Source organism: Phaseolus vulgaris, chromosome 7 (genome assembly GCF_051622355.1).
Source record: "Phaseolus vulgaris cultivar YP4 chromosome 7, ASM5162235v1, whole genome shotgun sequence".
In the NCBI taxonomy this organism is placed as follows: domain Eukaryota; kingdom Viridiplantae; phylum Streptophyta; class Magnoliopsida; order Fabales; family Fabaceae; genus Phaseolus; species Phaseolus vulgaris.
This window is the reverse complement of record NC_143504.1, coordinates 58424299-58439235: the sequence shown is the minus strand read 5'-3', so window position 1 is coordinate 58439235 and position 14937 is coordinate 58424299. Positions and strand designations below refer to the sequence as shown.

General features: G+C 29.7%; 3 protein-coding genes across 3 annotated transcripts; 1 reads left to right on the top strand and 2 right to left on the bottom strand.

Moving 5' to 3' along the window:
* Positions 1–3737: 3737 nt before the first annotated feature.
* Positions 3738–6393, bottom strand: LOC137830734 (uncharacterized). Its single transcript, XM_068638232.1, has 3 exons — positions 5810–6393; positions 4345–4449; positions 3738–4251 (listed from the first exon to the last, which is right to left on the bottom strand). Exons 1-3 carry the CDS (start codon positions 6122–6124, stop codon positions 3940–3942), a joined length of 732 nt encoding a protein of 243 aa, XP_068494333.1. The 5' UTR covers positions 6125–6393; the 3' UTR covers positions 3738–3939.
* A 3436-nt stretch (positions 6394–9829) lies between these two features.
* Positions 9830–10636, top strand: LOC137830733 (RING/U-box superfamily protein). The gene has a single exon (XM_068638231.2). It carries the CDS (start codon positions 10034–10036, stop codon positions 10538–10540), a length of 507 nt encoding a protein of 168 aa, XP_068494332.1. The 5' UTR covers positions 9830–10033; the 3' UTR covers positions 10541–10636.
* Positions 10637–12735: 2099 nt separating this feature from the next.
* Positions 12736–14214, bottom strand: LOC137829473 (agamous-like MADS-box protein AGL62). The gene is made up of 3 exons (XM_068636274.2): positions 14014–14214; positions 13231–13431; positions 12736–13020 (listed from the first exon to the last, which is right to left on the bottom strand). The coding sequence occupies exons 1-3, from the start codon at positions 14212–14214 to the stop codon at positions 12787–12789; spliced, it is 636 nt and encodes a 211-aa protein (XP_068492375.1). The 3' UTR covers positions 12736–12786.
* Positions 14215–14937: the final 723 nt, after the last annotated feature.

The window sequence follows — 14937 nt, the reverse complement described above, 5'->3', positions numbered from 1 at the left end:
GTTTGTAGTGTAATGTTTGTTGGGTCCTTAGTTGGTAAGGTGTTAGAAAACTTGTTTTTGGGTGTTTTGTATAAGGGTTGAGACACCACTGAAATGTCTCATTTAAATTTTATTTATTCTTTACTGATAAAAAAATGAGGTTTTTTTAGGAGTTTAAACATATTACTGATCTTAATATAATTGAATATTGTACATATCTTTTGTAGTTTGTAGTTTTTTTACTCTGGAATATATATGTATTGCATAAGGTTGTGGAACAATTAATATATCTGAAATAAGATTTCTTAACAACTAATTTTTTATGTAGTTATTAGCTGAGTAGGATTTTGGAAGAACTTTTCTGATAATGTAAGTTTTGAGGCACAAGAGTACATAGTTCTATAAGTTTTTGTAAATTATATTAGAGGTCATATTTATTGAACTTTTTCTTTATAATAAGATTGAAATTCCTCTCAAATATTTTATGTTTATTTATTTATTTACTATTATTATGTAAGGTTATTGAAGTAATAAGTCTTATATGTAATACTCATTAGGACTCATAAGTTCCTTAAACTTTTGGTATGACAGTTGTTTTAAACTTTTACAATGTATTCATACTTACAAATAAATCTAAGACCTGAAAGGTAAACAAAGAAACATTCTAGAAAATTTTGATGTTTTAAAAAAAAGTTTCATCAATCAGCTTCATTCTTTTACATTACATACTTTAGAGTAAATGACAAAAGTCTAAATAAAACACTAGTGGATTATAATTCTAAATCTTTTCATTAATCCACTGGGGTGATTTATATAAATTGTTGTTAAGATATGTCAATGAATTATCCTTTAGAATCTTGTTATATAGTTTTTAAATTGTGAAGATTCTACATTAGAATCTAGTCCTTTTATAATATTCATGACCTCCTTAATTTATTGTGATGGTGACCAATAAAAAAACATGAGTGGGAAGGTACGTCACTGTGTTGATCCTCCATAATACTTGATATTATATGACAGTACGAATGATTATTTAATATTAAATTAATATGAAAAATTATTTTATATACTCAATAATTTATTTAGTTATAAAATAATATTTAATTTATTAATATAATAATTAATTATTTTTTATCTATAAAAAATAGTTTTTATTTAATAATAATTTATTTAACCATATTTTATTTGGCTCCTCTCTATCTTATTCTATTTTGCAAAGCTGCTACAGTGAGGCATTTGTGGTCTATTTGTCTTAATAATTTTTTGCAAAAAATAGAGAAGGTTAATAGAGGAAAAACAGAGATGGTGTTTTTGGTCATTTCATTTGGCTAGCTACTGTTTTGAAACTGTGGGCAATGAAGTGGTATCTAGAAATTCAGTAGTTTGTGTAAAAAAGCATTTTATGCTACAGAGTTTAAGTCATAATTATTATAAGAAATTATTGCTTTATCAATGGATTTATATTTTTTAATTATAGACTGATTTTATTGATGAATTTTTAATTATTATAAATTGTTAATGTTCTTAATTGTTTACAAAAGTGGTACCAAAATAGCTCTTAAAAGAAAATACAACTTGTCAACAATATTTCAAGACAAAAAGAAGTCAACCAGATGAAAAACATCATCAGCTGCGTAAACAATGTTGATGCACATAATAAAATATGACAAAGAATGTACTTAAATAAATGTATTCATGACCACTTACAAAGAAATAAAAAGTAAAATAGATTTATTTTTTACAATAAATTAAGATCAACTTATAAGTTTCAACTCTTTTATCTATATTTTTCATATTTATAAGTTAAATTTAATTTATATAAAAAAATCATCCATTTTACTTTCTTATTTTTCCTTTATAAATATTTATGAAGTAATTTATCATCTAATTGAATCTAAAGATGAATTACTATTCATAAATTACAAGTTTAAAACTTTTATTTCTATTACAAAACTGAGGTGAATATACTATTTTACTATTTAAAAGTTTTATAATTTTCTGCAGTAGTACACTTGGAAAATTTCACTTATGAAATTGGGTTCAACTCTGGTTGCGGATTTATACATTTTTATTTTTTTAAATTCATGAAATTTTTTATTAATATCTTATGGATTAAAATGAATTAAAAGTTTTATATTACTCTCCGTTTTGAGAAAACTCTCCGTTAATTAAAAGTATTATTAATGGTAGAAATGAAATAAGTTAGGTTTAGAAACCTAAAATGTAGTAAGACCTTTTATATAGATACTATATAAACTTACTTAAAATTTAAAATAAATCAATATATGAAGCTATTATTTTTAGTTGTATAATTATATAATTGAATGTATATAGTAAAATATTAAAAAGTGTTTTGGGGTGGTTTTAAATAGTCAATACGGCTAAATTATTAAAGTAATGAGTCTAAATTGATAGAAGGACCATTTTGATTTATTTTTAAAATATAAAAGACTAAATTAAACATTTTAAAAGAAAAAAAGTAAAAGTGAAAAAAAGTGAAAAGATAAAGACCTGTGACCTATAATATATACAGTACATATATTACATAAATATAAGAAAAGTATAATTATTAATAAGTTTACTTAAATTAATAATATAATAAGTTTATTGGTCTTTTAAAGGCATTATAACTAAACAGACTTTAAACTCATATATCAGAACAAAATTACCGTGCATTCCAAATCTTAAAACACCAACAACAGATAAATAGACTAGATTACACTTCATGTTTAAAAAAATGTCATATACATGCTTTAATTTCTAGAGGAATGAAGGGAGAAATAACGCAGTTTTCCTTTTCTATTAAAAACTTTAGAACACATAGAATTAGATTTATATATAACGTATAGTATAATTAATTTTAAAATACAAGTAATTTTAATAATTTTTATCACACAGTAAATAAAATATGATAAATTTGTAACAATTATATATTATTGTTTAAAAATACTTTAGAAATGCATAAAATAAAAATTAGAACAAAAATTGGGATACAGAAATATATCTTGTAAATTATGATAGTAAAGTTTTACAATTACATTACATACACATATTAAATTTTTAATTTAATATTTAATATTTAAATAATGGCATCCATGAACAAAAGAAAAAAATATATGATGATTTTAGACATGTATAAAAAGAGACTACTGTAAACAATAGTAAGAACAATAGATCGAGACAAAATAAGGAAAAGATCTGAGGTCAAAAAACAAAATATTTTTATAAGCTGCGTTTTAAATATGAGGATTTTGTTGTTGTAATGTTTTAAATGGTGAAATGATTTGAAATGACATGAATAGTATAGTGCATATAATCATCACTATAAATATTTGTAGGTAATGTTAATATCCAAAATTATTTAGTGAACGTATTAAAGGTCAAAACTTCATACATAGAAGATTCTTTCAAATCTAAAGTTGCTAAAAATCCCAAGGAAACAATACCTAGATTATCAATCGTGAACTCTGCTTCTAATTTTCATTCTTCTTTGATGAACCACTGCATCTTTACCAGAACAATACTTAAGATTCAATTTATTTACCATCAGATCACTTGGAGCACTTTTTTGGCACCCAATACAATAATGGCTTTATTTCCTAATTAAATCCTCCCTTCTCCAATATTAGATGCAAAACATGCATTGCTCAATAATTCATGTGGAACTAGAAGGTTTTTTCATGCTTGTTTGGTCGAAGTTTGGACAGGCTACATTCTTCAATCACACTATATGGCCTCTCCAAGCCAACACAGTTCAGTCAACGACAAATTCATATGTTTTGTACTCCTTCCAGCATAATAAAAATAACTTTGGCATACAAATATACACGCCATCTTTCTGGGTTCTCACAAATATATTGATAAGAGAAGGGTTGGGATGTGGATAACGTAATAACAAGAGCAAATCACAACAGAATGGCACAAGAAAAAAAGAACAAAAAAAAAAAGAACTACAGGGAATTAGAAAAACTGGTCATACTGGCTAGTGAGGGAATCTCTCAGATTTGAATAAAGGCCATACAGTGAATATTGGCGAAGGTTTTTCACTTCATACCAAGAATTGAAAACTGCAAGGTGCTTGTCTGTGCCAGAGAATGCCAATTGTATACCTATGCTGCAGTCCACAGTTCCTCCATGACTCTTGCAACTGGATGTTTGTAGTGCACAATCCTGATTGTTGAGACACACAGCTTTCGAATTACTAGAGCATTTAGCACACCCATCTCTTTTCCAGTATAAATTTTGCAGTCTGCCCTTCTTAAACTCAAGGACCTGCAGATACAGGTTCAGTTGGTTCTTAGTATGGATCATGATTATGAGCACAAATATCAAAACACTACTTTCAAAAGAAAAACCTCTCCTTACAAGAGTAAAACTGGTAACAGTATATGTGCCGTTTGCAACAAAAGCGGGAGGAGACCTTGCTGCATATTTCCGGCCAGCAAATGCAACCATATAGCCATACGTGTCCTGCACAAGGAAAACAATTAACAGACCCAAAACAATAAAAAACAAATTAATCAACAGATTCAAAAAATATAAGTTAACCAGACTGACGATGAAATCAATCCACACAGTTCAAGGGTTAGGAACTATTACAAGCTGGCCTTTCATTCGCTTAAGCCCAACCCCATATCAATCTGTATGAAACCCAAACAACTCCAGGATATTCTGACTATAGTCAAAACTGGGAGGTTACTTTATTGCACATACATGCTGAGATAGCGCATAATTGCCATAAGGGGCGTTGGACCCTTTGCTATAAGGATTCTATCCTATAGCTAACACCTACAAAATCCTACCAACATCGTGAAAGGTATACATCAGCTACATCTAGTTACTTCAGAGAATTATATTACCGGTGTCTTGAATGTTGCAGTATCTTATATATTGGACATCATGTCATGTCATGTATCTGTGTCAGTTTCATGTTCAATGTTTGCGCCAGAGTCGCTTTGGTGTTTCATAGATTTATTACATGAGTGTTGAAGTATTTTTAAAGGTATCATGTATTTTGGCCACTCTAGTGTCTAAGCCTGAATCAATAAGTTTGGATGACTAAACAATCAGTTCAGTCAAATGTCAATCAATTTGGACTGGTCAGTGACCTTGCTCAAACTTGTAGCCTCATTCACTTTTGACAGAACAGGAACTAATCAGGCTCAACAAGCGCGCCAAACAAATTTGAATTTTGCTATAAAACGGAGGCAATAAATGTTTCAGTAAGTTGACAATACGAAAGAGGAAAATAATAAGAGAATTGAAAATGGAGCGAGACAAAGGTTTCGATCTCATGTTTCACTAAAAAACAATTTAAACTCTCTTTCATACCATTGGAGTGGCCCAAATTTGTATTCTCTATGAGTTGCACTCCACTTTAAAACGTCCATATTTGTATGTTCTACCAAGGAGAGGAGAAATAAGCTTCCTTCCAAATCCCCCAACTCCACATTTTCCAGTTACTCAAACAAGCATAGCTTGAATTTAGACATAAACAAAAAATCTCACCCAAAATAAAAGATTTCTATTCCACATGCACCAAGGTTTCTGCAGCTATGAATAAAGCACCACAGGATTTACATTGTAACCAAAGTCCAGCGAAAATCGGGGTTTCATCAATACTTTCTAGTCAATTGGCACATCAAAACATATTATCGTAGTTCAGTGCTACATTTTGGAGTAACAAACAATAATTCAAAAAAAATACAAATTAACCAAGTTATGAAATAACAAAAGAAATTGGCTTCGGTTACTTCGATTACCAACAACAGAAACTATACCAATCTAAAATCCAAATTAAGAAAACAAAACATAGAAACCGAGAACGAACCGCGGTGAATGATGAGGAGTTAACGGTGAGGAGCGAGATCTCGTCGACCTTGGGTCTGAACACAGAGATTTGATAATTCGAATTGGAGAGCGAGAGTCTCGTATCACACGGTGACAACTGAACGCTACTGTTGTTGTTCAAGAAGAACTTGTCCTTCGGCGCGAACACGATTCCAAACGTGAATCCGTCGGATCTCTGCACTTGCGTGTCGGTGCACGGAGAGAATACTCGATTGTTGTCGCCGGCGTCCGCCGGAAACGCCGCCACAAGCACCACCACCACGATCGCGGCCGCTAGTCCTCTGATAACCTCCATGGAAGAATATTCTAGAAGGTTTCCCCAAACCACACGGAGTCGCTGCGTGCGGTAAAGTGCGAATTTCGGTTTTCACACGTTAACTTCGGCCGTTCATCCCGTCGAAGAACGAATGTAGTTTATATGCAAAACGACTTCGTTTCAATCAAACGACTTCGTTTCAATCAAACGACTTTGTTTGTGTGTGAAACGACTTCTGAAAGTGCTACAATAGTTGTGTTTAGACGTTTCCCGAAACACTTTCCGAGTCGGAGTTACACCAAATCTGTACATTTTAAATAATAATCAGTTTTTAATATACTTTTTTTCATATAGATTGTAATAGTCTAATTTTAATTTTTTTAAATTATTATATATTTTTCAAAATTTAGTAATATTTTCTTTTCTTTTTTTGCTTTATGTAAAAAAAAATAGATAACCAATGTTGTAGAAAAGTGTGAACAAGTTGTTCTAAAATAATCAAATAATCAATGATTCGTGAGACAATTATCAAGTTGAATTACAGAAGCAAACTTGCTGTTGTTGAGCTGGAGCCACAGTGCCATTGGGCTGGATGAAGAAGATCAGATTTATAAGCCCATATTAAATCATTGACAGTTTCTTCCTGCACCCCTACATTTTTCTTCCTACACCCCCATAATTTTGTAAATTCCGAAACTGACCTTCACCTGTTATTTGAATTCGGGATCTAAGAGTGTGCTATGGATTTCATCAATCTGAAAGTGAATCATGTTGTTTTTTGAATGAGAGGGTGTTCCAGAAATAAAGTTTTCATAAATTGTTGATTTCTGGATTACTAAATCTGGAATGCTTTTTTTCAATTATGGATTTTTGATTCCAGAATACATATTTTGAATTATGGATTGTCGGATCCACAATGATTTTTTCAATTATGGATGTTCTGCATTTTTTTTTATTTTGGATTAACTCATTCATGTACTACCGAAAACACTAATCCAGGAGATTACTGGACGCACCAATCCAAAATTTTACTAGAAGCGCCAATCTGAAAATTTTCTGGATATCATAATCCGGAATGCACACAAAATAAATGTACAGTTTTATATAGGGTCAGTTTTGTCTTTGCGCAACCTTATGGGGGTACATGAAGAAAAATGTGGGGTGCAGGAAGAAACTGCTTAAATCATATCATCTTACAATGTTTTTATTAGGCTGCTTTCTATTTACATTCCCTCTTTTGCTGAACACACATCCCTTCTATTTTATTATTAATATTACATATTTATCCTAATCTTTTTCTCTTCTGTTTAAACCACTCCCATCTCATTTTTTACTCATGCACTCCACTCCACACAACATACATGTTTTTTTATTAGTGACATTGATAAGGTGACAAATAAGTTCGTAAATGAATTATGCATGTCTTAAATAGATGTTTTATTTTGATTATGCACACTTGGGAGAAGATAAAGAAGGATTTGTGTAAAATAAAACATATTAGCAATGAAAATTGATACTTGATCATTTGTAAATTAGTGTTTTGAAATTATATATAGTTATCAAACTGACATTAAAGTTGTCTAAACACGCTCATAAATAAAATAATGGGACTTGGTAGTTCGATATTCATCAAAGTTTATATTACCATTCTATAACTAGTTTTATTAATATTTTAATTTAATATTTTATTAATATACAGGGTTGTTAAATAGAACTAAGAAAAAATTATGAGCTGTCAAAATAGTTTTTTCTAAAAAAACAAGTATAACCACGAGAAGGAGAGGGACTGAAATCAAAAGTCAGAGAAGAAGCCAAACACTCAATCGAAGAAGAGCAAAATTTTGACATTGAGTTCAGAAAAAAAGTATAAAAAAAAACAATTAAAAACAAAACATGTTAACAGATGAAATGATTTTTTTTTTTAATTTTAAAAGAAGATTTAACACTAAATAATATTATGAACCCTATTTGGGTTATATGCATAAAATAATTGGCCACTTCACATGTGCGAAGCCAGTGGTTTATGTAATCATGCTTTAAAATAGATTATACTTAACCACTCTATTTAAATAATATTACACTCATCCTTATTTTTTATCTTATAATTTTTTAAAAAAATTCTTAATGTTATGACACTTAGTCCTATATCAAGGAATTTTTCTTTTTTAAGGAATAGTTGTCACCTCATATGTCCATTTAACGCATTTTTCATATATATATATATATATATATATATATATATATATATAAGTTATTCAAATTAAGTTATGGTTGTCACCTTTAGATTTTCTTAAAAAAAATAGAAACAAGTTTTTTTTATTTTTTAATTTAGTTACAACGAGAAAAAATAAAAAATTTAAGAAAAAATGTATACATAATATTATGACTTTATATTAATAGAAACGATGTTGTGACGGATCAAGAGTACAAATGTCAAAATATTATAGTTTTTTTTTTTATGTTTTTTAGATATAAAAATTAAAGCAGTGCAAGTGGATTTAGCTACTGAAATTTGTCAATTTTGTTATATTGATCAAACAAAGTTAACGTTTAAAACTGCCATTAATATATTATAAATTACAAAATTATCAAAATATACTCTCATGTAATCAAGTGTTATAGTCATACAATTATTATTTTTAACTTGTACATTTAATCATCTCACTACCTTACAAGAGTTTGATCCAATTATTAATATATTTCATACTTTTAATTTAAAATAGAAGGGCTGATCCATACGCAATTTGTTTACTCTAGTGCAGTTTGACTTTTTTTAAACTTAAGGATTCTATTATTAAATAAAATATATTTTGCTATTAATGTAGTTGGTGATGGCTTTAACTACACAGGTGAAACAGAAAAATACTTTTGATTACAAAACTAAACTACAATTATATAATAAATTAACTAGAGGGGAACTAATCAAGTTGAAAGTCTATATGTGAAAAGTACGTGAGAATGACTCTAATACCATATTATAAAATGGATTTTTTAAGTTTAACTCAATCCCATAAAATCGGTTCATAGAGGTTTGCACCAATTTATATACAATGAAATATCTTTATCTCTGTCGACGTGGGATCTCCATCAACAACGATAAAAACGAAGTGAAGACAATTTCCAAAAGCATTATTTCCTATATACTTAATATAAGTACAACCTATATGTACAAAAGGTTAAATTAAAAAAATAGCGTAACATTTAATCTGCAATGATGAAGCATAACATTTAATCTACAACATACTATAAGCCAAAAAATAATAAAAGTTGATTCACAACTTTCCCAGTAATGCATGGAACGTGGCCATTCTCAAGCATTGACCAGTGACAGATAAGGTTTTCTAATATAATCATCTTTGAAAGAAAGAAATCAATGGAAATATTGACATCAGGGATCATTGACCTGAACAAACCACTGAACATGTAAACATAATCTAACGTTGAGAAACTGGAATGTATTCACATGCAATGCCTCATTACTTAATCCTAAATACATCTCTTTCCTTCATTCAAACGCAACCCTTCATTTCTTAACCTTCTCTCTCTCTCTCTTTCCGTTGACTTTCTAGCATCAAATCTTCCACAACCCAAATCACCAACACTTCTTCATTGCAACGCCATGGCTATCATAAACACTTTTCTTAACCTCCTTCAATCCAAAACCATCTTCTAGCAACCACTTTTTGCATGATTTCATATCATCATCAACATAAAAGGTACTCTTAACATATTTTTCTTACTTTGATCGGTGTCTGAAACCATTGGTTCGTATAGATCTATTAAAAACAATAATGGTTAGAGGTGCAAAGTCATAACAGTTGGGTGATTACAAGAGATTAAAGGTAAGGTAAGGAAGACTAAGTCTCTTCAAGGTTACAGGTTTGAGTAAGTTCTCGTCTCTTGTATAAGAGTTGAAGTATCTCTGAAATACTAAAAAATATCATCAAGATGGAGAACAACACAACTGATTCATCTGGGTTCCTTGGCTCCAGCAACATAAGTGGCTTTGGCATGGGCATAGGAATCTCAATTGGGATTCTTCTGCTTATCACAACCATCACACTCACCTCCTACTTCTGCACCAGGTCACAGTTGCCATCTGCTCCCAGGAGAAGAACTTCCACTGGCCCACAATTCCTTGAGCCACACCACACCATTGTTGATGTTGGACTAGATGAAGCCACAATCATGAACTACCCCAAGATGCTGTACTCTGAAGCCAAGCAGAGGAAATCTGATTCCACTGCAACAAGCTGTTCCATATGTCTGGGAGATTACAAAAGTTCTGATGTGCTAAGGGTATTGCCAGATTGTGAACATGTGTTTCACCTGAAGTGCATAGATCCATGGTTGAGGCTGCATCCAACTTGTCCTCTCTGCAGAACATCTCCTATCCCAACACCTCTCTCAACACCTCTTGCAGAAGTTGTCCCATTAGCAACAAGGCGAGATTAATTCATAGTTTCAAATGATTTTGCATTGTTGTAGCACTAGCACCAAGGTTAAGGATTATCAAAATTTCATAAAGTACTTTATTGATTCATTCTATATGTAAATTCTTCTCTTCTGTACCCTTTCTCCAAAACAAAACAAAAAATGTTGAAATTTGACAGATATATTGGTTCATCATGAGTAGGAGCTAGAAAAACTCCTGAAATTAATGTTTCATTTTTTTCTGCTATGGAAGCTTGAGAACCTGGTGGTATATTGGTAAATACTCCACTATATAATTTCTAATTAATAATATAAAAAATGATTTTTTTTATTTTATACAAAAATTAAAATTTTAGATAAAGAAAAAATTATATATTGTTAATGTATCACTTTTCATTCATAATATTTTTTTTAATGACAAAATATAGATATAGTTTTATATAAGAGCTTCTGGCTTTGATTTATAATTAGAATCGATTTGTTTTATATCTTAATAATAATTTGCTTATAAAAATGTAAAAAAATGGATTACTCAAGTGTAACTCTAATTCTAATTGAACAAGTCAAAAACATCTAAGGAGATGCATACGTAAGTTTTGTCTTCTTACAAAGTGATTATGTATAAGATCAATCTCGTTTATATTAAAAGAAAATATATACTATTATTTAAACATAAAAAATAATTAATCATTGATATATATTTAAAATAGTTTTTATTATTAATAAAAATTTATAAAATAATTTTTAAATTAATATATAAGGTATTGATCCATATTTTTTTCTCTTATCTATTCTTTCAACGTATGGGTAAAACCTTGTTGAATCTGTTTTAGATCTCTTCAACTCGACCTATTTTGGTGGAAGCAAGAACAATCAAAATTAGTTCAAAATTCCAAAGATCTTGGTTTAAAATACCACCATAAACACACATCTTATCAATTTTTAAAATCACAATCCTTCACCGAGTCAACCTTATGTGAATGAAAAGAAAAATGATGTTTGACTACTCTTTCCAGGTTTAATTAATTAATAATTTTTTTTAATAATATGATCATTTTATAATCATATAATACTAGTAACATTTAGTTTAATTATTAATGATTTAATATTTTATTAAATAATTAAGTAAGTGATAGTGACCTTGTATATAATTAGCATTGACTATCAATATATTAGTACTTGAAATAAAAACTAAAATTAATATTAAATTATATAGTTTATTATATAGTTTCAACACTAAAATTAATTATAATTATTAAATTATTTTATTTATTATAAAACCAAAATTATTAAATAGTTATAATGATTATTAGTATGTGATAGAAGTAAAATCATACAATTTGTTAATATTTCAATTTGTAAAAAATAAATAAAATAAATTTAAAGTATTTGAGGAAAGTTTCGACCAATATACAAAACGTTTTGATTCATCTATAATTTAGCTTCCAAATAACAAGCCTATAAAACATAAATATGATAAAATTGGATTTAGCCTATGTTTTAATCACTGTTTATTTTTTTCTAAGGTTTTTTTTTTGTCGTATACGAATCTTTTCGTAATTTTCAATAACATGGATATGTCTCGAATTTCTTTTATATGGGTTAGAATATCTTTGAAATGCTCTAGTTTATCCATTTTATTATTTGCTTATAAAAAATTCTTACTACATTTCTTTATTTAGAGTATAGGTTGAAGTAATTCTAAATTATCCCAATCCAAAGAGCTTTCTAAATAATGAAGTGTATTTAGACCAACGTAAGATTTTTTCGTTCATATTGTTTATTAATTTTTATGTATTATTTGAATTAAAATATAATTAGTAACTTGGTATAAAATTTATTTCAAATAATATATTATTGGATTTTTCTTCAAGAATGTGAACAAAATTCAAAATACTCAACTAAGTTAAAAAAAAAAAAGATATTTATTTTTAGTGAGATGCCCTTTTCATTCCAATAACATAACATGAGGAAACTACATGCCCTATTACAGTGTCTGGTCAGAAAACAAAAACTACATAAAGAAAACACACTTCACCAACACTTGATGAAGATTATTGAAGACAATGAAAACTAGAACCCTAGGTAATCAATCCTAAACCATGTCAAAAACATGAAACCGATTAAGCCAGTGTTCATTCTTAACAAAAATCAACAAACAGATACTAAGAACTTAAATAGGGCATCATCTCATGAGTAGATCTTCCACGTGAGAGTCCATGCACATTGGCACAAAAATGCTTCCATCTATCAAACAAGACCCATTTCTACAACGACAATGGTGGATGTATAGTCTCAGTGTTATTCACACTTGAAAAGGAGTTTCCACCTGTGAAAAACTGAGTTTGTGAGTTATAAGAAAAAGTGCTCTGAAGGAGGAGTTTCTCACGTTTCTCATTCACACGTTCCTTCAGATCCTCCAACATCTTCTTGCACTTCTCGAGTTGTGAATCATTCATGTTTTCCATCGGTATGGCCCACCAAGAGTGTTCCTCCACATCCTTCATCAGAGCGTTTTTTTAATCAGTAAGAAAAAATATAATAAATGTGATACATTTTAGGGGTGACTCAACATTCTTATAAAACAAAAAAGATATAAATTTCAAGAAAATATTGACTGACTACCCTGTCCCAACTAACTAAAAAACGATTTGAAACTCAAAGACTAATCTGTCACCCTATCAACAACTATTAATTGAGTACATGCATACCTTCATCAGACGTTTGAGAGCCTCTTCATGCTTCTTCTCCGCAGTCATCTGGTCAGACAAGTTGTTGAGTTGAGCATGGAGTTCTCCCTCGTCCACGGTGCTGTGAGCCTCGTTGAGGTCCAACGTGAGGAGGGGAGGTGGTCCTTGCGCCGTGTAGCGTTGGATAACAGGATCCACGTTAGGGCTTCCGAAAGAGAATATCTATTTTTTTAGCAATAAATAAATAAAATAAAATGAAACATTTGAGAGGTGTTTTAATCTTTATATAGAAAAGAACAAGATCAATCTCATAACATATACAAAAGTAATAGATCAATCACAGAATATAAACTATTATAATACAACTTAAGACACTTTTCAACAATCTAATGCCATGAACAACCTTTGAAAATCACAAACTTTACCACACACTACATAAACATGTCTCAAAATAAAATGTTAATGTTTAATCTACTAAATAACACACTATGTATAACAAAGAATTATGAGAATACAAAAAAGGCATCCTGTAACATGTTAAATGTCTTTATTTACTATAGATATAGTTTTTTTCAACCTTGATTATTTTATTTTTTATCGAATAAATAAAATAAAATAAGACACTTCAAGAATGTCCTAACCCTTACAAAGACATTTCAAGAGTGTCTCAACCCTTATACAAAATATAGTCAAGATCAACTTGCTCACATACATTTTTCATGTTCTGTAGACTTCAAAACCAAATCTCAATGGAAATGAATGGAAAACCACGTGAAAAGAACTTTACTTGGTGAAAACATATACCTGACTACTTGGTGAAAACATGATCACAGCGATGTCCACACCACAGAGGGTAGCAAGCTCACTTGCTTTCTTGAAAATCCCAGTACGACGCTTGGAGAATGTGACACGAAGGTTGTGCTCATTGCTCATCTTTTTTATCTCAATCTTTTGACGACCTCTGGTCTTTTTGAGGTTCTTCTTTGCCATGTTTTTGGAATCCATGTGTTACTGTGAGCTATATTATCTGATATGGTATGAAAAATGAGTATGAGATGTGTGACAGATGAATGTTTGGGTTGAATTTATAGGAATACTCAGACTCTGGTTTGGCCAAGCACGAGCTTTTTGTGATCTTTTGAATGCATTAACTGGTTTCTAGATTAAGAATGGCAACCTCATTTGACCTTCCATATTCGGCTTCTGAGTTAATACATTTATACCTGTGGATCATTTTTTTCATGAGCTTTTCAATTGCACTCTCAATCTAATCATTTCTTTTTCAACAACATTTTTTTTAATAATTAATTAAGTACAGCAAATGGTAAGTATTTACTATATGCCAAAATAGTTTTTTTTTCCAACATTTGACTTTATACTTCTTATATGGAGTTCTTTGTGCTTCTAAATTTTAAACTATCTCAGAAAATGGAGAGTAAGTTACAACTTTCCATCCGTATACAAGTGTGTATGTAAAAAATTTATATGTATTTGGAATTTAAAATGTATTATGTAACGGTCATAAAATGTCTTCTGAAAGACATATTAATATTAATATTAATCATATTTTTACTAAAGACTATATACTAATATCTAATTGAGAGGTTAATGTCTTATCCAAATTTGATGTATGAACATTCTTTAATTTTTCATTTTCCATCACCTGGTATTTTTATTTATACGATAAGACTATCACTCTATCACACATGCTACTATAGTCACATGTGT